The sequence below is a fragment of the Amphiura filiformis genome, chromosome 18 (genome assembly GCF_039555335.1).
Source record: "Amphiura filiformis chromosome 18, Afil_fr2py, whole genome shotgun sequence".
In the NCBI taxonomy this organism is placed as follows: domain Eukaryota; kingdom Metazoa; phylum Echinodermata; class Ophiuroidea; order Amphilepidida; family Amphiuridae; genus Amphiura; species Amphiura filiformis.
Genome location: NC_092645.1, coordinates 32,105,194 through 32,120,978, shown reverse-complemented (window position 1 = coordinate 32,120,978; position 15,785 = coordinate 32,105,194). Strand labels below are relative to the sequence as shown.

The 15,785-nt window shown below is 35.5% G+C and overlaps 1 protein-coding gene across 1 annotated transcript in view; it reads right to left on the bottom strand.

The window, feature by feature from the left end:
• Nucleotides 1–3,081, bottom strand: part of LOC140139098 (uncharacterized) — a 60,720-nt gene extending 57,639 nt beyond the window's left edge. Inside the window, exon 1 of the mRNA XM_072160880.1 lies at nucleotides 2,725–3,081. Within this exon, the coding sequence (XP_072016981.1) occupies nucleotides 2,725–2,794 (70 nt within the window). The 5' untranslated portion in view covers nucleotides 2,795–3,081. The remainder of the gene's footprint in view (nucleotides 1–2,724) is intronic.
• Nucleotides 3,082–15,785: the final 12,704 nt, after the last annotated feature.

The following is a 15,785-nucleotide window of genomic DNA, read 5'->3' as shown; positions in this document are numbered from 1 at the left end:
CAGGATCGTGCACATGGCAATGTTGACAATGTTGACATACTGCAGTTACTGTCCGTTTTCCTATACACAATACACAGTGCTCTCACCATTGACGTGTGACCTCAACAAATGATGTATGTTGGGAGAATGGACACTTGCCTAGTTAACATCACTGTGTGAAAAATAACCAGCCAATATTTTATTTATTCTCCAAAACTTCTAGCAAATATATTTCTCTAACATGACCTAAAATTACAGCTAGGTTAGATGTTCAGAAATGGTCGCACTTTTGTAAAATATGAGTGAGGGCAAGGCATAGCTAGCCAACTCCCCGTGTTAATTGAATGGAGATTTGACCGAAAATATTGGTATCGGACCGCTCACTTCTGAAGGATGCCACAAAAAAACGGTAAAAGCTACATTTAAATTATTCTAAATAGGTTCTAGAAAATAAAGTTTTGTAACATGTCCTAAATTTTTAGCTAATTTAGATGTTTGGAGAGGGTCGCACTTTTGTGTTTTAGGAAGGATATGTAAACGACAGATAACACCAAAAATATGAAGACATTATTTCCAAACCGTGTTAAGTCAACAATCATTATGTTGCTCATTTTGAAGAATGCTGGTTAACAAAAAGCACGTCATTGTCTCATTTCGTGAACAATGGTACACATACCATTGTTTCCTTTCGTTTCCTTTATAATCGGTTACCCAACTGAAGCTGTAATACCAGCTTTATTGCGATGTCGCACATTGAAAACAGACACTTGTACACAACCAGAGAAGATCTGATTTAATCAGTTGAGCTGCTTCAATGAGTGTTATCTTGGTTTAATAGCTTTTAATGGGGTTTAAGTCCTGCAAAGGTCGAGATGAATTCTACTGTAGACATGACTGCATCATGATCACTCAGAATCAGTTTTTGTCGAGTTAATTTCCCCCAATTCAAAGAATGTAATTGTGGGTAACATCTATAGAGCTCATCGTACTGATATTGATTTATTTAATACTGATTTCTCAAATTGTCTTGATCGAATTGCATCTGAAAATAAGAATTGTTACATTCCCGGGGATTTTAATCTTGATATTTTACGTTATAATACTGATTCTAAGATAAATTATTTTGTAAATAATTTCTATTCTTACAATATGTATCCTCTTATTGGTCCCTCAGCTAGCATCGATTTAATCACCCCTCGGGTTCCAAAATTCTGACAGGGTCTAGCTTATTTAGAATTTTCCACAGAATTCAAAAATCGATTTTTTTACTCGCCAAAGCGCTGGCCATGGGGGTGAAAATTTCACTTTTTTACCAAAAACCTCCATTTTAATAGGAAAATCCTCAAAATTATTATTTTGATTATTTCATCAGTATTTGGTAAGCTATTGATGTCTTTTTGGTGTCAAATTCAAGCTACACGACTGTTAATGACAATCAATTTGTAATCTTTTTCATATAAGGTAATTTTAATACTGAAAAAAGACAAAATTTGGGCAAAAATCATGGTTTTTTTTATCATTTTTAATACTTGTTGGCTTTCAAATACTTTGAAATCTTTAATGTAACTTAAAACACAATTCTGTATGTTTAGCCTAAGAGACAATATTCTTCTGATTACAAAAATGTCTTCTTTTTTCAAAAAAAAATAGTGAATTTAAAGGTAAGAAATGCATTTTTTACCAAAAACCTTCATTTAAATTTAAATTAACTTCAAGTAAAAATTCTAAAAATCGGTATTTTGACCATTTGATCAGTATTTGGTGAGCTATTGATGTCTTTTTGGTGTCAAATTAAAGCTACGCAACTTTTCTTGACAATTATTTATAATTTATTTCATATAAAGTCATTTTAATGTTGAAAAAAGACCAAATTTGGGCAAAAATCGTGTTTTTTATCATTGTTATTAATTTTTGGTTTTTCAAATGTTTTGAAATATTTATGTCACTTGAAACACAATTCTGTATAATAAGCGCAAGAGACAATATTCTGCTGATTACAAAAATGTCTTTTTTTCATAAAACTAGTAAATATAAATGTGCGAATTGAATTTTTTACCAAAAACACCCATTAAAAAATTCTAAAAATCAGTATTGTGACCATTTTATCAATATTTGGTGAGCTATTGATGTGCTTTTGGTGTCCAGTTAAAGCCATGTAACTGCTCATCACAATCAATTGTAATATTTTTCACATGAAGTACTTCTAGTGTTCAAAAATACCAAAGTTGGGCAAAAATCATGGTTTTTACCATTTTAATCACTTTTGTTTCTTCTAATGTTTTTGAAACATTTAATGTGACTTGAAACATAATTCTGTATGTTTACCGTAAGAAGCAATATTATTTTGATTGCAAACATATCTTTTTTTCATGAAAATGGTAAATGCAAAGGTGAGAAATACCAAACAATCAGAACAATGTTAAGTTATAAAGTAATAATTTTTGGAGAATTTTTTTTCATCAAAAATATTGACTCGTTTAGCTACATTTTTTGGTTCATAACCCCTACAATGTATATTTAATTTCTATGATAGCAGTTATTTCCGTGTCTAAGTTATTTCCGTGTCAAATTGTACAAGTTGTGTGGCATTTAATACTTACTATACAGAAGATGGTTGAATGAACACAACAATATACAATATGAGAACAAACTGACATGTAGCCTATATCAGAAGGATATACAACACGTCATATACTTCTTCCATGTACCACATTTTGACATTGAATTGAATTTTAGAAATCTTACCTGTTTGTCCAAACGCAATTCCTCCAAATAATGCCCAGAGGCAGATTGAAAATTGCAGCTCTAGGATCATCTTGGTCCTGCCTAATATGCCTTCATTATTAAAGTTTATCAGTCCAATAAAAGGCTATACTAGTATTGGTTTTTTGTCTGCTTGATATCAAAAAGGTTGACTCGTTCTCTGTTCGTGAATGTATGTTTGTTAACCGAAGAGCGCCACTAGAGAATTCACACGAATCAGGTACATATTATATCCCATTATCATGATTACCCATTACCAACATTAGTATGCTAAGTGAAATAATGATTCTGCAAATAATTTTGACATATTTTACAGATTTGTTTTCGTTATACCGTAAACGTTCGCCTAATGGCGCTATGGGCCCCCTTGTTCTAATTCTAGCCATTACATGATTACTCAATATTTGTAGACTAATAAACAGAAATACGCACACACCCCTCCGCACCCCCTGCATAACACACACACCCGCGCACCCCATTGTGTTAAATACCGGCTAAGAAAACTCAGAAGCATTCCAGTCGAATTAAGTGCTATAATAAGGATAATCTACAATCTACAAAAAAAAAAAAAAAAAAAAAACTTAGGTATTGATTTAAACCTTATCCTTATCATATTATCAACTTAAAACATTTCCAGAATCGTAATGTATCTTTAATGCGCCGATGCGATATTAATTTGTAATCATTCTGGAACGACCAGAAAGGTTATTATCTTGTTCTTGCACGGTATTTGTTTTGTTTTATAATATTAAATTCATGATTAATGATTGAATTAAACGAATAACAAGTAGGCATGTAATGACAGTTATGCTATTGTTAAAACGTTACATCTTGTTGGAAACTTTGTATTTTGTTAAAAATAAAATAAAAACACCCTTTTGCTGTTGATGTTCAAAATGGGGCCCATATTTCAAAAAGTGAGCCGAGGTCGGGACTTCTTAAACTTGCTGCTTTCTTTACGTTGTCAACGTTTTTTGGTAGATTTCCTTTCTTTTTATGAATGTAGCCAAGCAGCTCCAAGCGTGGAAAGTCATCAGGTTACGAAGTACTCAATAAAACCAATAAAACGAAAAACAGATGTTGGAAATTGTGTTATCCTTGATTTATAACAATTAATAATTTAATAAAACTATCAGTCGTTTTTTTTTAAAAACTTGCTTGTCACAGCTACCGCGTGACTATAATGTTAATAGGAATACATATGATTAATATACATTTTAATATACTTTAATTATTTAAGGCAACTATATAAGAAAATGTAAATATGGACAACACATACCCAATTTTGACAATGACAGAGAGACACAGATTCAATCTATTTACTTCAAGTTGAACAGGGAAATACGCGTATTATGTGGCTAGGCATACTCCCGGTGGGGTCACTCCCTGGCAGGGGGGACACGTAGGACCGTTACCACAAGTACAAATTACCCCCTTTCGCAGTCGATTTCAAGGACAAATCATGAAATTTTACCCCCTTTTTTACTCCAAAACAAGGACAAAATGGTACTCTGAAACACCCTTATTTTTTAGATTCCGAGGACACATTTCCTATTTTGACCCTATTTCAACATTTCAAGGACAAGGCTTTTATGAATGTTTTTTTCAGTAATTAACAGGGCATCACTGAATTCAAGTACATGTAGTACCCCTTGCATATAAATTGGCTATTGCAAAATTTCTGTGAATCTATGCTAAGGCTACGCACGAACCGAGAACAATATTGATCATGGGATGAGTACGAAGTAGGAAACCAAATTTATTCCTTATTTATCTGGCCAGCTATCCACGGGGTCGGGAGAAAATAATAAGAACCCCTTTTTTCAATTTCGTGGACATTTGTGCGATAAAACATCCCTATTTTTCCAATTTCACGGACAATTTTGTCCGCGGACAAGCCCTAAAAATTACCCCTTTTTCCGCGATTTTGGTAACGATCGTGCGGTCAGTATTGCAAGTTGAGTGACCCCACCGGGGGCATACTACGGAAGCGTCTAAGTGTCACGACTTGGCAAGATGATTATGTTTAAGATTTGTGGTTCTTTACAGCCCTGTGGGGCAACCTAGCTGGATATCCAAATTTCGCGGTTTGTGGTTCTTTGTAACGCTGCGGGGCAATCGAGTTGGATATCCATATTGATGTTGGCGGTCTTTCGCGGTTTATGGTTTTAATTTGTTGGATATCCATATTTCGCGGTTTTATGATTCTTTGTAGGACTGCGGTGCAATCTAGTTGGGTATCCGAATTTCGCGGTTTGCGGTTCTTTGTAGCCCTACGGGCCAATCTGGTAGGATATCCCTATTAAGCGGCGGTTGTTGGCGTTATTTCGCGGTTTGTGGTTTTAATTTCCCTCACTCTTCAAGCCCTTGCTAATTTGTAGTTTAAGCTTGTTAGACATCCTTATTTCGCGGTTTGTGGTTCCTTGTAGCCCTGCGGGGGCAATCTAATTGGATATCATAATTTTGCAGTTTGTGGTTCTTTAATTTGTTGGATATCCGTATTTGCAGTTTGTGGTTCTTTGCAGCACAGCGGCACAATCTATTTGGATATCCATATTTCGCGGCTTGTGGTTCTTTGTAGCCCTACAGGGCAATCTAGTTGGATATCCATTGAGTCGCGGTTGTTGGTGTTCTTTCGCTGTTTTGAGTCATTGCGTTCGGTCACAATGGTTCATTATGTAAAAAAAAAGAGGCAGTTTGAAAAGTTGCACCTTAGTCCATACCCAGCAAACACAAAACGTTTTTAAAACGTTTTAAATAAGTTATATTTTGGGTTTTGGTTTAGGTAAAAACGTTTTAATAACATTAAAATGTCGGGTTATATAAAGGTCATGAAATCGTTTTAAAACGTTTTGTATGAAAACACACTACAACAATATTTTTAAATGTTTTCGAAATGTCATTGTAAACTAATTTTGCAAACATTTTTGGCCAAATATTTTGTCAACACTTAAATAACATTATATTAATATATTTGCACCCAGCAAACACAGAAATGTTCTTTAAATGTCGGGTTATAAATAAAAGGTCGCGAAAACATATTAAAAACGTTATTGTAAATATTTTGGGCAAACATTTTTTGCAAAATATTTTTTCAACCCCAAAATAACATTCTGTTTAGAATGATTTGCACCAAGTTTTCAGAAATGTTTTTGGAATATTATTAAAACGTTTTTATACCCTTTATATAACCCCATATTTAAATGTTTTCTGTAAAACAGTTGTGTTTGCTATACAGTAAATAACCAACAAATGTTATTTAATGTTATGAAAACGTTTTATACCATTAATGTACCCTTTATTTAACACGACATTTAAACGTTTTCTGACAACCTTTTATAACCTTTTGCGAGTGATGTCGAAAACGTTTTGTGTTTGCTGGGTAGGAGTCAATTTTCAAACAATATAGTATGTCAGGTCTGTTCATGTGTTTGTAATGGAAATAAAACTAATAGTCTAGATGTTCAGTAGGGAATGTGTCCTCCTACATTGTTCACAAGTGCATTACAACGTCGGCGCATGCTGTTTATTATTAAAAGTCTGGATCCGTTGCTGGTTTCAGCCAAATTCAGTTTTGACATGTCCTGACGAACAGACGTGACCCGTCCACGAGGTGCTGTCGGCTGATTTTTCACTTCTCCTGTCACCTGTAATTTTGTTTTCAATTTTCGAATCGCATTGGGCGCAACTCATACGACGAGCAATTAAAAACCTCGCGTCGAGGTTTTGCCAAGTTTTAAAAATAACGGCTACTTAATGAAATAACGGTTAGTTCATGAAAAAGAAGAAGTGAAATTTAGCAAAACGCGACGAGGTTTATTTACCCGTAAGAGAGCTCTATTGTTCCGCTATTGTATCCGCTATTGTATCCACTATTGTATTCTATTCATAAAAGCTACTGGCAAGAATCGCGGCAATCCCTGATATCGCTGGTGTTTACCGCCGGCGTTTCGTATTTATTAACATTCAAAATGATCCGATACTCTTACATTTATAGATTTATTCCCGCTTTTTATATAATATTCAGAAATTGCAATTATGAAAACTACAAACTTTGAAAGTGAAAATATATTACCATCGAAAATATATCATACATAAATTCTATAGAATCTATAGAGGCATTGCATGTGACGTATCATCCCGTAAATATGGCAGACTACTCAGATGCATTCAACGAAAAGCATGGTGGCAATCGTCCGGGGCAGTGCGTCTCACACACGTAACCCTGCACTACGATCAAATAGGTTGATGACAACATTTGATTGAATGGACTGTACTCCGCCATAACTACGGTGAAGGACACCGGTTCAAATTCTTTGTTTGGGGCCAATCAATAATTTCATACAGGGCCTCTGTAGATACCCAACCCAGAAGTGCCCATTTATTTTCTAATTTTTTGTAATCGCGCCCAAATATCCCCACAAATATCTTATACACGGTTTTATTGATTCATTTTGGGCATTTCAAAAGTTAGAAGTCGTCAAAAATGGCAACATCCATTGATAGCAATGGTTGAGTAAACATTGTCTAAACACTAGATAAAAAGACAGCTTAGTGTACTACAGAGAAGATGTGAGGAAAAGGAGATAGATCCAGCTATCCTCAAACAAAATATGTGTGCTGCCGCTCATTCAAAAGTAATCACGCTATTCAGGTTTAATAATAAAATACAATAAAGGGGTTCGAACCCATGATGGGTGTGATACACAACATACCATGCATGCAGACCCTAACATCCAGTTATATTTCAAATAAAATATGACCGAAGTTCCATGGCAAATTATAATTTCTGACGCTTGTTGACTCTTTCAACCTCTACGATTTATGATACAGACTATTTTCAATTTTCAATTATCAAAATATCTTTATTAGGTTTGCAGGAAATGACAGGAAAATACATAAAACAATAAAATAAACATGATCAACAATCATCCCTTTTCTAACAAAATCCTAAAACTCTCTCCCTAAATAATTATAATTCGAAATAATAACACCTATTCATTTATTCATTATAAACCTCTCGCAAACTGGAATGTGTATGTGGTGAATTGTAATTTTAATAACCGATATATGGAAACAAACAGGTACTATAATATTATTCAAAATCAAGAATAATATCAAACAAATCCTCCTACTCGAACAGTACACTTTATTTAGGCCCGGGATTTAGGCCTGCATTATGATTATAGACCTAAGGTAAAAATACTTGAAGAGATAACAAGAAACATTTCGTGCTTGGCCACTGTAGTGCTTGGCTGATCCTTGCTGGATGAAGGTCAATATTGATCTATTATGTGAGTGAAATCAAACACCGTGTCCTCGTTGCTACTCCCATGTAATCGAAGGTCGTAAAAATTAATCCGATAACAATAGAGGGTATTCATTACTACATCATTGATGTGGTTGCTCAATGCTCATGCATAAAATTCTTCCACATAGGCTGTTTAGCTTAATCATGTTAATCGGGAAGTGACCTCTTGAAATGATATCATCACACTGATCAGAATGATCTTTATGTTATTACATTGCGGCCCACATAAAATGTTCAACACAAAGTGAACGATGTTATAACTTGGAGGGCTAACAAACCAACACCGCCAAATTCGACTGACGTGTGTACAACGTGAGAAGTAGACGTTCGCCTTTCGTATCTCTTTCCTTGTTGGAAAGGTATAACGTTGAGGAGATAGGAACATGTACCGTCATCCGGGACCTACTCTGCCATGTTTGGCTGAGTAACGGTACATGAACACGGTCTTTTGTGCCTATGTAAATTAGTCATTGTGTAAAGCTGTGTTTATACCCATGGGTTGCTCATCATCAGACTGAATCCTTGTCGTTAACTGCACAAGTTATGTGTGCAATTCTAGAGAACGTTGACCGACATAGGGTGTCAATAATAGCCTACGTGTCGCTTTTGAAAAACAGCGAATCATGCGCATGCTCAGCAGGCCGATATGACGGCGATTTAGTACACTGATCATGCATGCGATTCAGGTTTCTGCAAAAGCGATTAAAGTATAAATGCATCTTTAGAAATGACCGGCGATTGTGTGTTCTCAAGTTGGTTTTATCATGTTAATTAGTGACCTGACACACATTTGTATTGGTTCGATCAAGCATTGAAATGATTTCATTTTTTGTACTGGATCGTTCAAGCATTCCCAACAATTTTTTCAATGTAAGTGCCTCTGGCCCTAGTGGAAGTAAAAACGGATACTATGGCCAGAGTTCTAGGGCTAGTGAGAAGCTATGAGGAAATGGAACACTCGTTGTCTGATAATGCATGTGTTTATGGTTCGGATAGCGGTTACTTAGCAGCTCTCGTATTGTTTATTGAATACACTCTATATATAGTCATCAATATGTCGTTTCCAGTCCCTGGCTGAACTAAAGGGTTCAGCTACTACTTTTTTAAATAATTCTTTTACCCCATGCAGCTGATTGGGGTGGTTACGGGTCGTTTAAAAACCACTAACCGCGAAATGAGGATATCGAACATAGGCCCCCGCAGGGCTACAAAAAAAACTGCTAACCGCGAAATATGGATATCCAACTAGTTTACCCCTCTAAGCTGTAAAAACCACTCATCGCGAAATATGGATATCTAACTAGTTTGCCCCGCAGGGCTACAAAGAACCACAAACCGCGAAATATGGATATCCAACAAGTTTGCCCCGCAGGGCTACAAAGAACTGCTAACCGCGAAATATGGATATCCAACTAGTTTGCCCCTCGAAGCTTAAAAAAACCACTCATCGCGAAATATGGATATCCAACTAGTTTGCTCCGCAGGGCTACAAAGAACCATTAACCGCGAAATATGGATATCCAACTACTTCGCCTCGCATGGCTACAAAGAACCACTTACCGCGCAATATCTTTTTACCTCAAAAAAAGAATTAATATCTACCAAAACACGTTTCAAAACGTAAAAAGGGGCCAAGTTTAAAAAATCTTTCCTGTGTGGCTTTTCACCCTTTTTTAAACTTGGTCCCATTTATGAAAGTTTCTAAAGACCCATACGAAGTCATCTTTAGGTTACTTATTTGTTTTCTTAGTTTTCAGTGTTCATTTTGTAGAGTAAATTAATTAATGTTCGTGCTTGATTGAAGTTTTTCCGTAAAGACGTTATAATGTATTTTGATTTAAGCAAAAGTCGCAAATATTTACTTTGTTAAATTCTTCATCGTCTTGTGCGATCCTGCGCCTTATGTACAGATGTATGTCCTATATATAGCAGGTTGACAGACAGTCAATTTGCTAAGTATATATAATACTCTACTACTCTTTATGAACACGCAATATAATGAAACATAAACCTTCAAATGTTTTTGATAATACATAGCCTACGTCATATTGCACCGCTTTCGAACAGTCTTAAACCTAATTGTTGCATGTAGAAATTAGGACTCATTCTTCATGTTATTACGGTACCACTTTACTGAATGGGACCAAGTTTAAAAAAGGGTGAAAAGCCACACAGGAAAGATTTTTTAAACTTGGCCCCTTTTACGTTTTGAAACGTGTTTTGGTAGATTTCTTTTACTGGTACATTTTCATCCAGCAAACCTATTGGTCGACCGCGAAAGAAATCGGGCAAACGTGGCATTTTTAAAATTACTTTTCACATGCGATGAACTACTGGCGATGTATGTTCTATTCTCACCGCAGTACATATCCCGCCAAACTCAGATTTTATCATTAAAGAGAAAAGAAGAAAATAATTAAACACCTGCTTTGTTTTTGAAAAAGAAGAAAAACAAAGATTAAGTTTTCTTTAAGGGTAGAGACTATAGAAATTTTTACCAAAGGAACATATTCTTGTTTATACCATGATATTGTTGTATCTCAATATTATCACAACTTCAGCTGTGTAACTTACCTAAAAAGTGGTTCTTTTAATTAAAATGCAATAAATAAAGTCACTCTGCGCTTTTAGTACTGACCAGACTATGGTAATATTTTTAAATCACTCTGCGATTTTAGTACTGACCAGACTAATACGTATATGGTCAATTCCAGCGAAAGCGGGACAAAATTCTCTCTATGTTAACTTTCCACTTTAAAATGTCATTAATAAAGGAAATCACGTTATTGATGGAGCATATCATGTCACGCCCAATGTGCTCTCTTTGTGCATATAGGCCTTTACTAGCAAGTCATACCAGGGGACAAGTTATGATGGCTTAAATGAATTGGCGTTACCCACGAATCCAAAGATAAAGCACCATATATGTCATTGAATGTACTTCAATCAAAATGAAATTATTACCGTTAGAAAGACGTTTGCATGATCTCTCATCATATGTAAAACGATTGAATTCCACCAAAGTTTTTGGACTCTAGAGGCCATTAAGTCAATTTGGCTAATAATGTTGTTACCCGCGTATCAAAAATAAAATGATCGTTCTGAAAAATGTTAAGTGAATATGTCATAAATGACTATATCATGAAACGAAGTTTCGTTCTATAATTCTGAGGTCCAAGTGATTATTTTATGCAAATACGTTTTACCCATAAAAGTCCATAAAATCAAATTTGACGTTACCCACGTATCAACTGTTACCCACGAGTCCAGCAAATATAATTGCCATAACTTAAATTAACATTTAATGACTTTGGACACTGAATTTAGTTTGACAAGCGCTTAAAATTGTAAATCGTAAAAATACGTTCACCGCTTTAAAAAAGAATCTACGACGGTTTAAACTTTTGTTACCCACGAATCCCGAATAGATGCTAACCTTGAAAAATAAGGAGATTGTTTATTTTAAGTTTAAATCAGCACATATTCAAGCCATGGGTATGCTATAATTTTGACAGTACTTACAGTTTATACACCTAAGAAACGCAAACCCCAAACGGTACTATAGTACCGTCACTCGAAATATCAAAACGTTTTAGCTTTGAGAGACCCATTACAAACTGCGACTTATAACTTCTTTCCAACACTGCTTGTAGGGATCACAAGGTCAAACGCAATCTCTGTGTGTAGTTCAATGCAGTCTCAGATTACCATCTTTAACCTTTGGTGAAACCTCAACATACGAACCGGCTCACTGCACGGACTGTGTACAGAATGCGGAGAGACCAATATACCTAGTTCAAGCAGAGGTGATTTGGGGTTTTGCTCGTACCAAATTTTTTTCAGATTTTTCGCTGTACGCGATCGGGCGAGTGAGATACTTGACAAATCATATTCTTTCTTAGATGATAAGCTTGGAAACATCCCAAGCTTCAATTGGATACCTCGACCAGGTATACAATGGTTCCATGTCATTATAACGCTTTGAGATAAATGGTCAAAATACGTAGAAAATCATAGAAAAGTTGAAAAACATGGATTTCATGCAGAAAACGAAACATTTTTAATACAAAGGTGGAGGTGAATAAAAATTATTTGCGAGTAAACAATATCATCTACATTATTTTCGATGCGATCATAAATTGCAGGACATTCTCATGTTTGTTTTGGTATATCGACTGTGATATATGACTAATAATTTCAAAGTTGTGATTTTAGTAATACAAATGTTTTGAGAAAATGTTTGATTTTTGTTGATGTCAGTGGACGGTTCGCGCGGTTGTTAATGGAATGAAATAAGAAAATGAGTAATGACGCTTAGGGTACCCTAACGTTTTGATATTATAGCTTTACCCACGAATTCGGCGTTACCCACGAATCCAAGGATTTACTCGTAAATTATATGTTTCTTATGCATCTTAACATTTTGAAAACATGCGAAATAGGTTCCAAAACAGTCCTGTTTAATAGCGTCCTCTTGAAGGTATACTGAAGCTGCATCATGAAGTTTTGATTGATTATCCTAAATTACCATTTTTGGGTAAATGCAATTGGTTAGAGAAACGGGAATCATTGAAACACAATGGAGGAATAACCGCATGGTGGTTTCCAACCTTCTGTAATATTTTCTATTTGGCCGCTTACCAATACATACCTTCAAATATGTGTTACCCACGAACATTTTGGTTACCCACGAATCCCTACTTAAATTATAGTTAACAATGTATTGATAGTGTTTTTAGTTCATAGCAACTGTCAAACACGAGTTAATAGAATATTGCTGCATGAAAATATGGAATGATTTTACTAAAATAATAATATAAAACTGTTTGCTCTGTCTATTTGAATTTGGCAACTTCATTATTCTCAAAATTGTTATACCCAAAATGCCATAATGATCCATTCTAAATATTCCATGTAGTCTGTATTTTGATTAAAATTCATTTTAGTGCCATTGCAGCCTGAATTATTGACATTAGGAAAAGTATTTTTTATTTTTATTTAAAAAAATTAATAGGAATTGCTATTTTCCAGACGCTGTTACCCACGAATCCATCCGAGATCCTCATCCTGCGACGAGAAACAAAATCTAACTTTATATTTATATGAAGCATTTATTCTTATCTTTCGAAATAATACAGTAATGTTAAATGACAGCCACTTTGGAAAGAGTTCGAAGAATTGACACAATCTTAACTGTACACCTGGTTCTTTCTTAAAATTTGTAATAACCAAAATATTTCTTTGTAGATATATGTAATAAAATTCTATTTTACGTTCAAAGTCTTCACCGATTTCTAGTGTATATGAGTCAAACATAAAATATTGAAAGATATTAAAGAAAGTGAAATTTTATGGCGTACAACAGGTGAAAAATGCTTGAATTCGTGGGTAACATGCATATGCGCATTTAACACTTTATTTGGTCTAGCAAGAAAAGTTATTTTTCAATCCGATGGCACTTCCACCTGATGATTCACTAGACATGATCGTCTCATTTGATAAGTCTAGAATTGAAAAGGAAAACATTTTCAAAATGGCCCCCAGAGAGAATTTTGGCCCTTTGGCTGGAATTGACCATATATGTTACATACAATATTGTACGTACAATAAAAAGTCTGAATACTGCTTTACTCGGGTATGTTGCGATCGATATGACCTAGTAGTTATTTTGGGTTATGTCAATAAGCCTTTTTGAAATATGGCGGGCACAAAAGAGGGCGTACTTTGGAGTGAGTAAACCTTTGTATGCTTTCTCAGCTGACAAACGTTTACTCACTCCAAAGTACGTCCTCTCCTTTTGTGCCCGCCATACTTCAAAAAGGCTTATGGTCTTGTACTGCAATCACCTACACCTCTCACACACCGACACCGCCTGGCTAATAATTATTTGGTGCAGAAGGGACACTAAAATGAATACACGGGATCGATACACGTGAATTGCTATGCACGATTTTGATATCAGACGAAAATCTTCTGATACCGGGTTAGAAAATGATGAATATCTCCCGTCATGATTTTTTTCTCAAGAAACCAGATTTGGTCTCATAAACTTGGAAATACGTGTTGAACAGATATGATAGTCGCTAGCATGCGCTTTGAAAATTGGCCGTGCGCTTTGAACTCAAAATTTGACCATTTTATATTGCGTTGGTCCTGTTATGGACTACAGCGTGCAGCGTGTAGTACAGCTGCACTCACTGTAGGCAGTATAAAGTCGATGACCATTGACCTCAATGGGGTATACAAGCTTAATCACGCACAACCAAGATCGATTACCCGGCTATTGTGAGTAGCCTTAGTTATGTCCCTCGACTAATTATTAGTTTAAAAGAGCTTTAAAGGTTTGAACCAAATGGCTAATCGTGGCTGTGGATTTAACCTACCATGGCGATTCCTGCCATGAAGATATAGGGTCGAAGACACTGTGTCTCATTTGCAACTTTTACAAATGCCCAAATTTTATACTGGTAAACTGGTGTCAATCTTAGTCAATTTAGAGGTTTTGGTAGCAAATATGGTATCAAATTAGAGCCAGCAAGATGCTGCACACGACAGTGCATGATGCAGTCATGTCTACAGTACACAGTGTCGACGTCCTATACGATAAATATAAATTTAATACTCCGTTGGTGAGCGACGGGCGAGTGGTATTTCACCGAACATCAAGAAAAGGAGTTCTATCTGATTGGCTAGCAATCGACCGCTTAGGTCGCTTAGTAGTCAACTACAAACTCAAAACTGAGCAATTTATTCAATTCGATTGAAATCGATATTCTATTATTGACGTGGATAAAGAGAGTGATAGTGTGTCAATAATGTACATTGTATTGCAGCTGGATTTTACATGCATTCCTTTATATTATTATTTTCTCAAAGAGTTAAATATGATCACAATTTTTACCCAGGATTTCAAATTTTTTACCCGCAAATTGCAGTTAAACATATCCACAGCAAAATACCGGTCCTCACTAATTAGTGTATTTAATTTCCAGATAGTGTATTTAAGATAAAACCTGACAACAAATAAAATTTTCTTGCAATAGAAATATCATATGGGATACTGATATGGTAGGCCGCAACCGCCACAACGTGGAGCTGCTACGCGTAGCTGACGTTTTGCTCCGTGGAGCCAAATTGACCAATCATGATCATGTTAGAGTTTTTCATTACTCGGAGGTAAAACTGACCAATTAAGTACGACTTACTCATTACGTGAAGCGAATTTATTCATTAAGAATTTGCCAGACGAGCGTCACGTAGTTGCAAGATATCCTCGGTCACGAAAGTTATGATTCAAAAAGTAGTTTATGAAAAGTACGAACTGACTTATTATTAAGATGGACATGCACTCATAAGAAACTCATACAGTATTGTACATAACTATATAGCTAGGCAGAGTGGTGGTAAACTATGCACACAGTTCTGCGATCTGCAGTGTATCGCCGGGAGCTAATTTGTATAACTTGCGCGGTGTCCCTGCGGAATTCGACCTTCAGCAAACTGCAAACCAGTTCGGATTTACTTTATATACTAGTAGTAGGCCATACATACTGTAGTTACTGTCCGTTTTCCTATACACAATACTCAGTGCGCTCACCATTGACGCGTGACCTCTACAAATAGTGTATGTTAGAAGTATAGGCCATTGCCTAGTTGACGTCACTGTGTAAAAAATAACCGGCCAATATTTAAAGTATTCTCTGAAATTCTAGAAAATATAGTTTTGTAACAT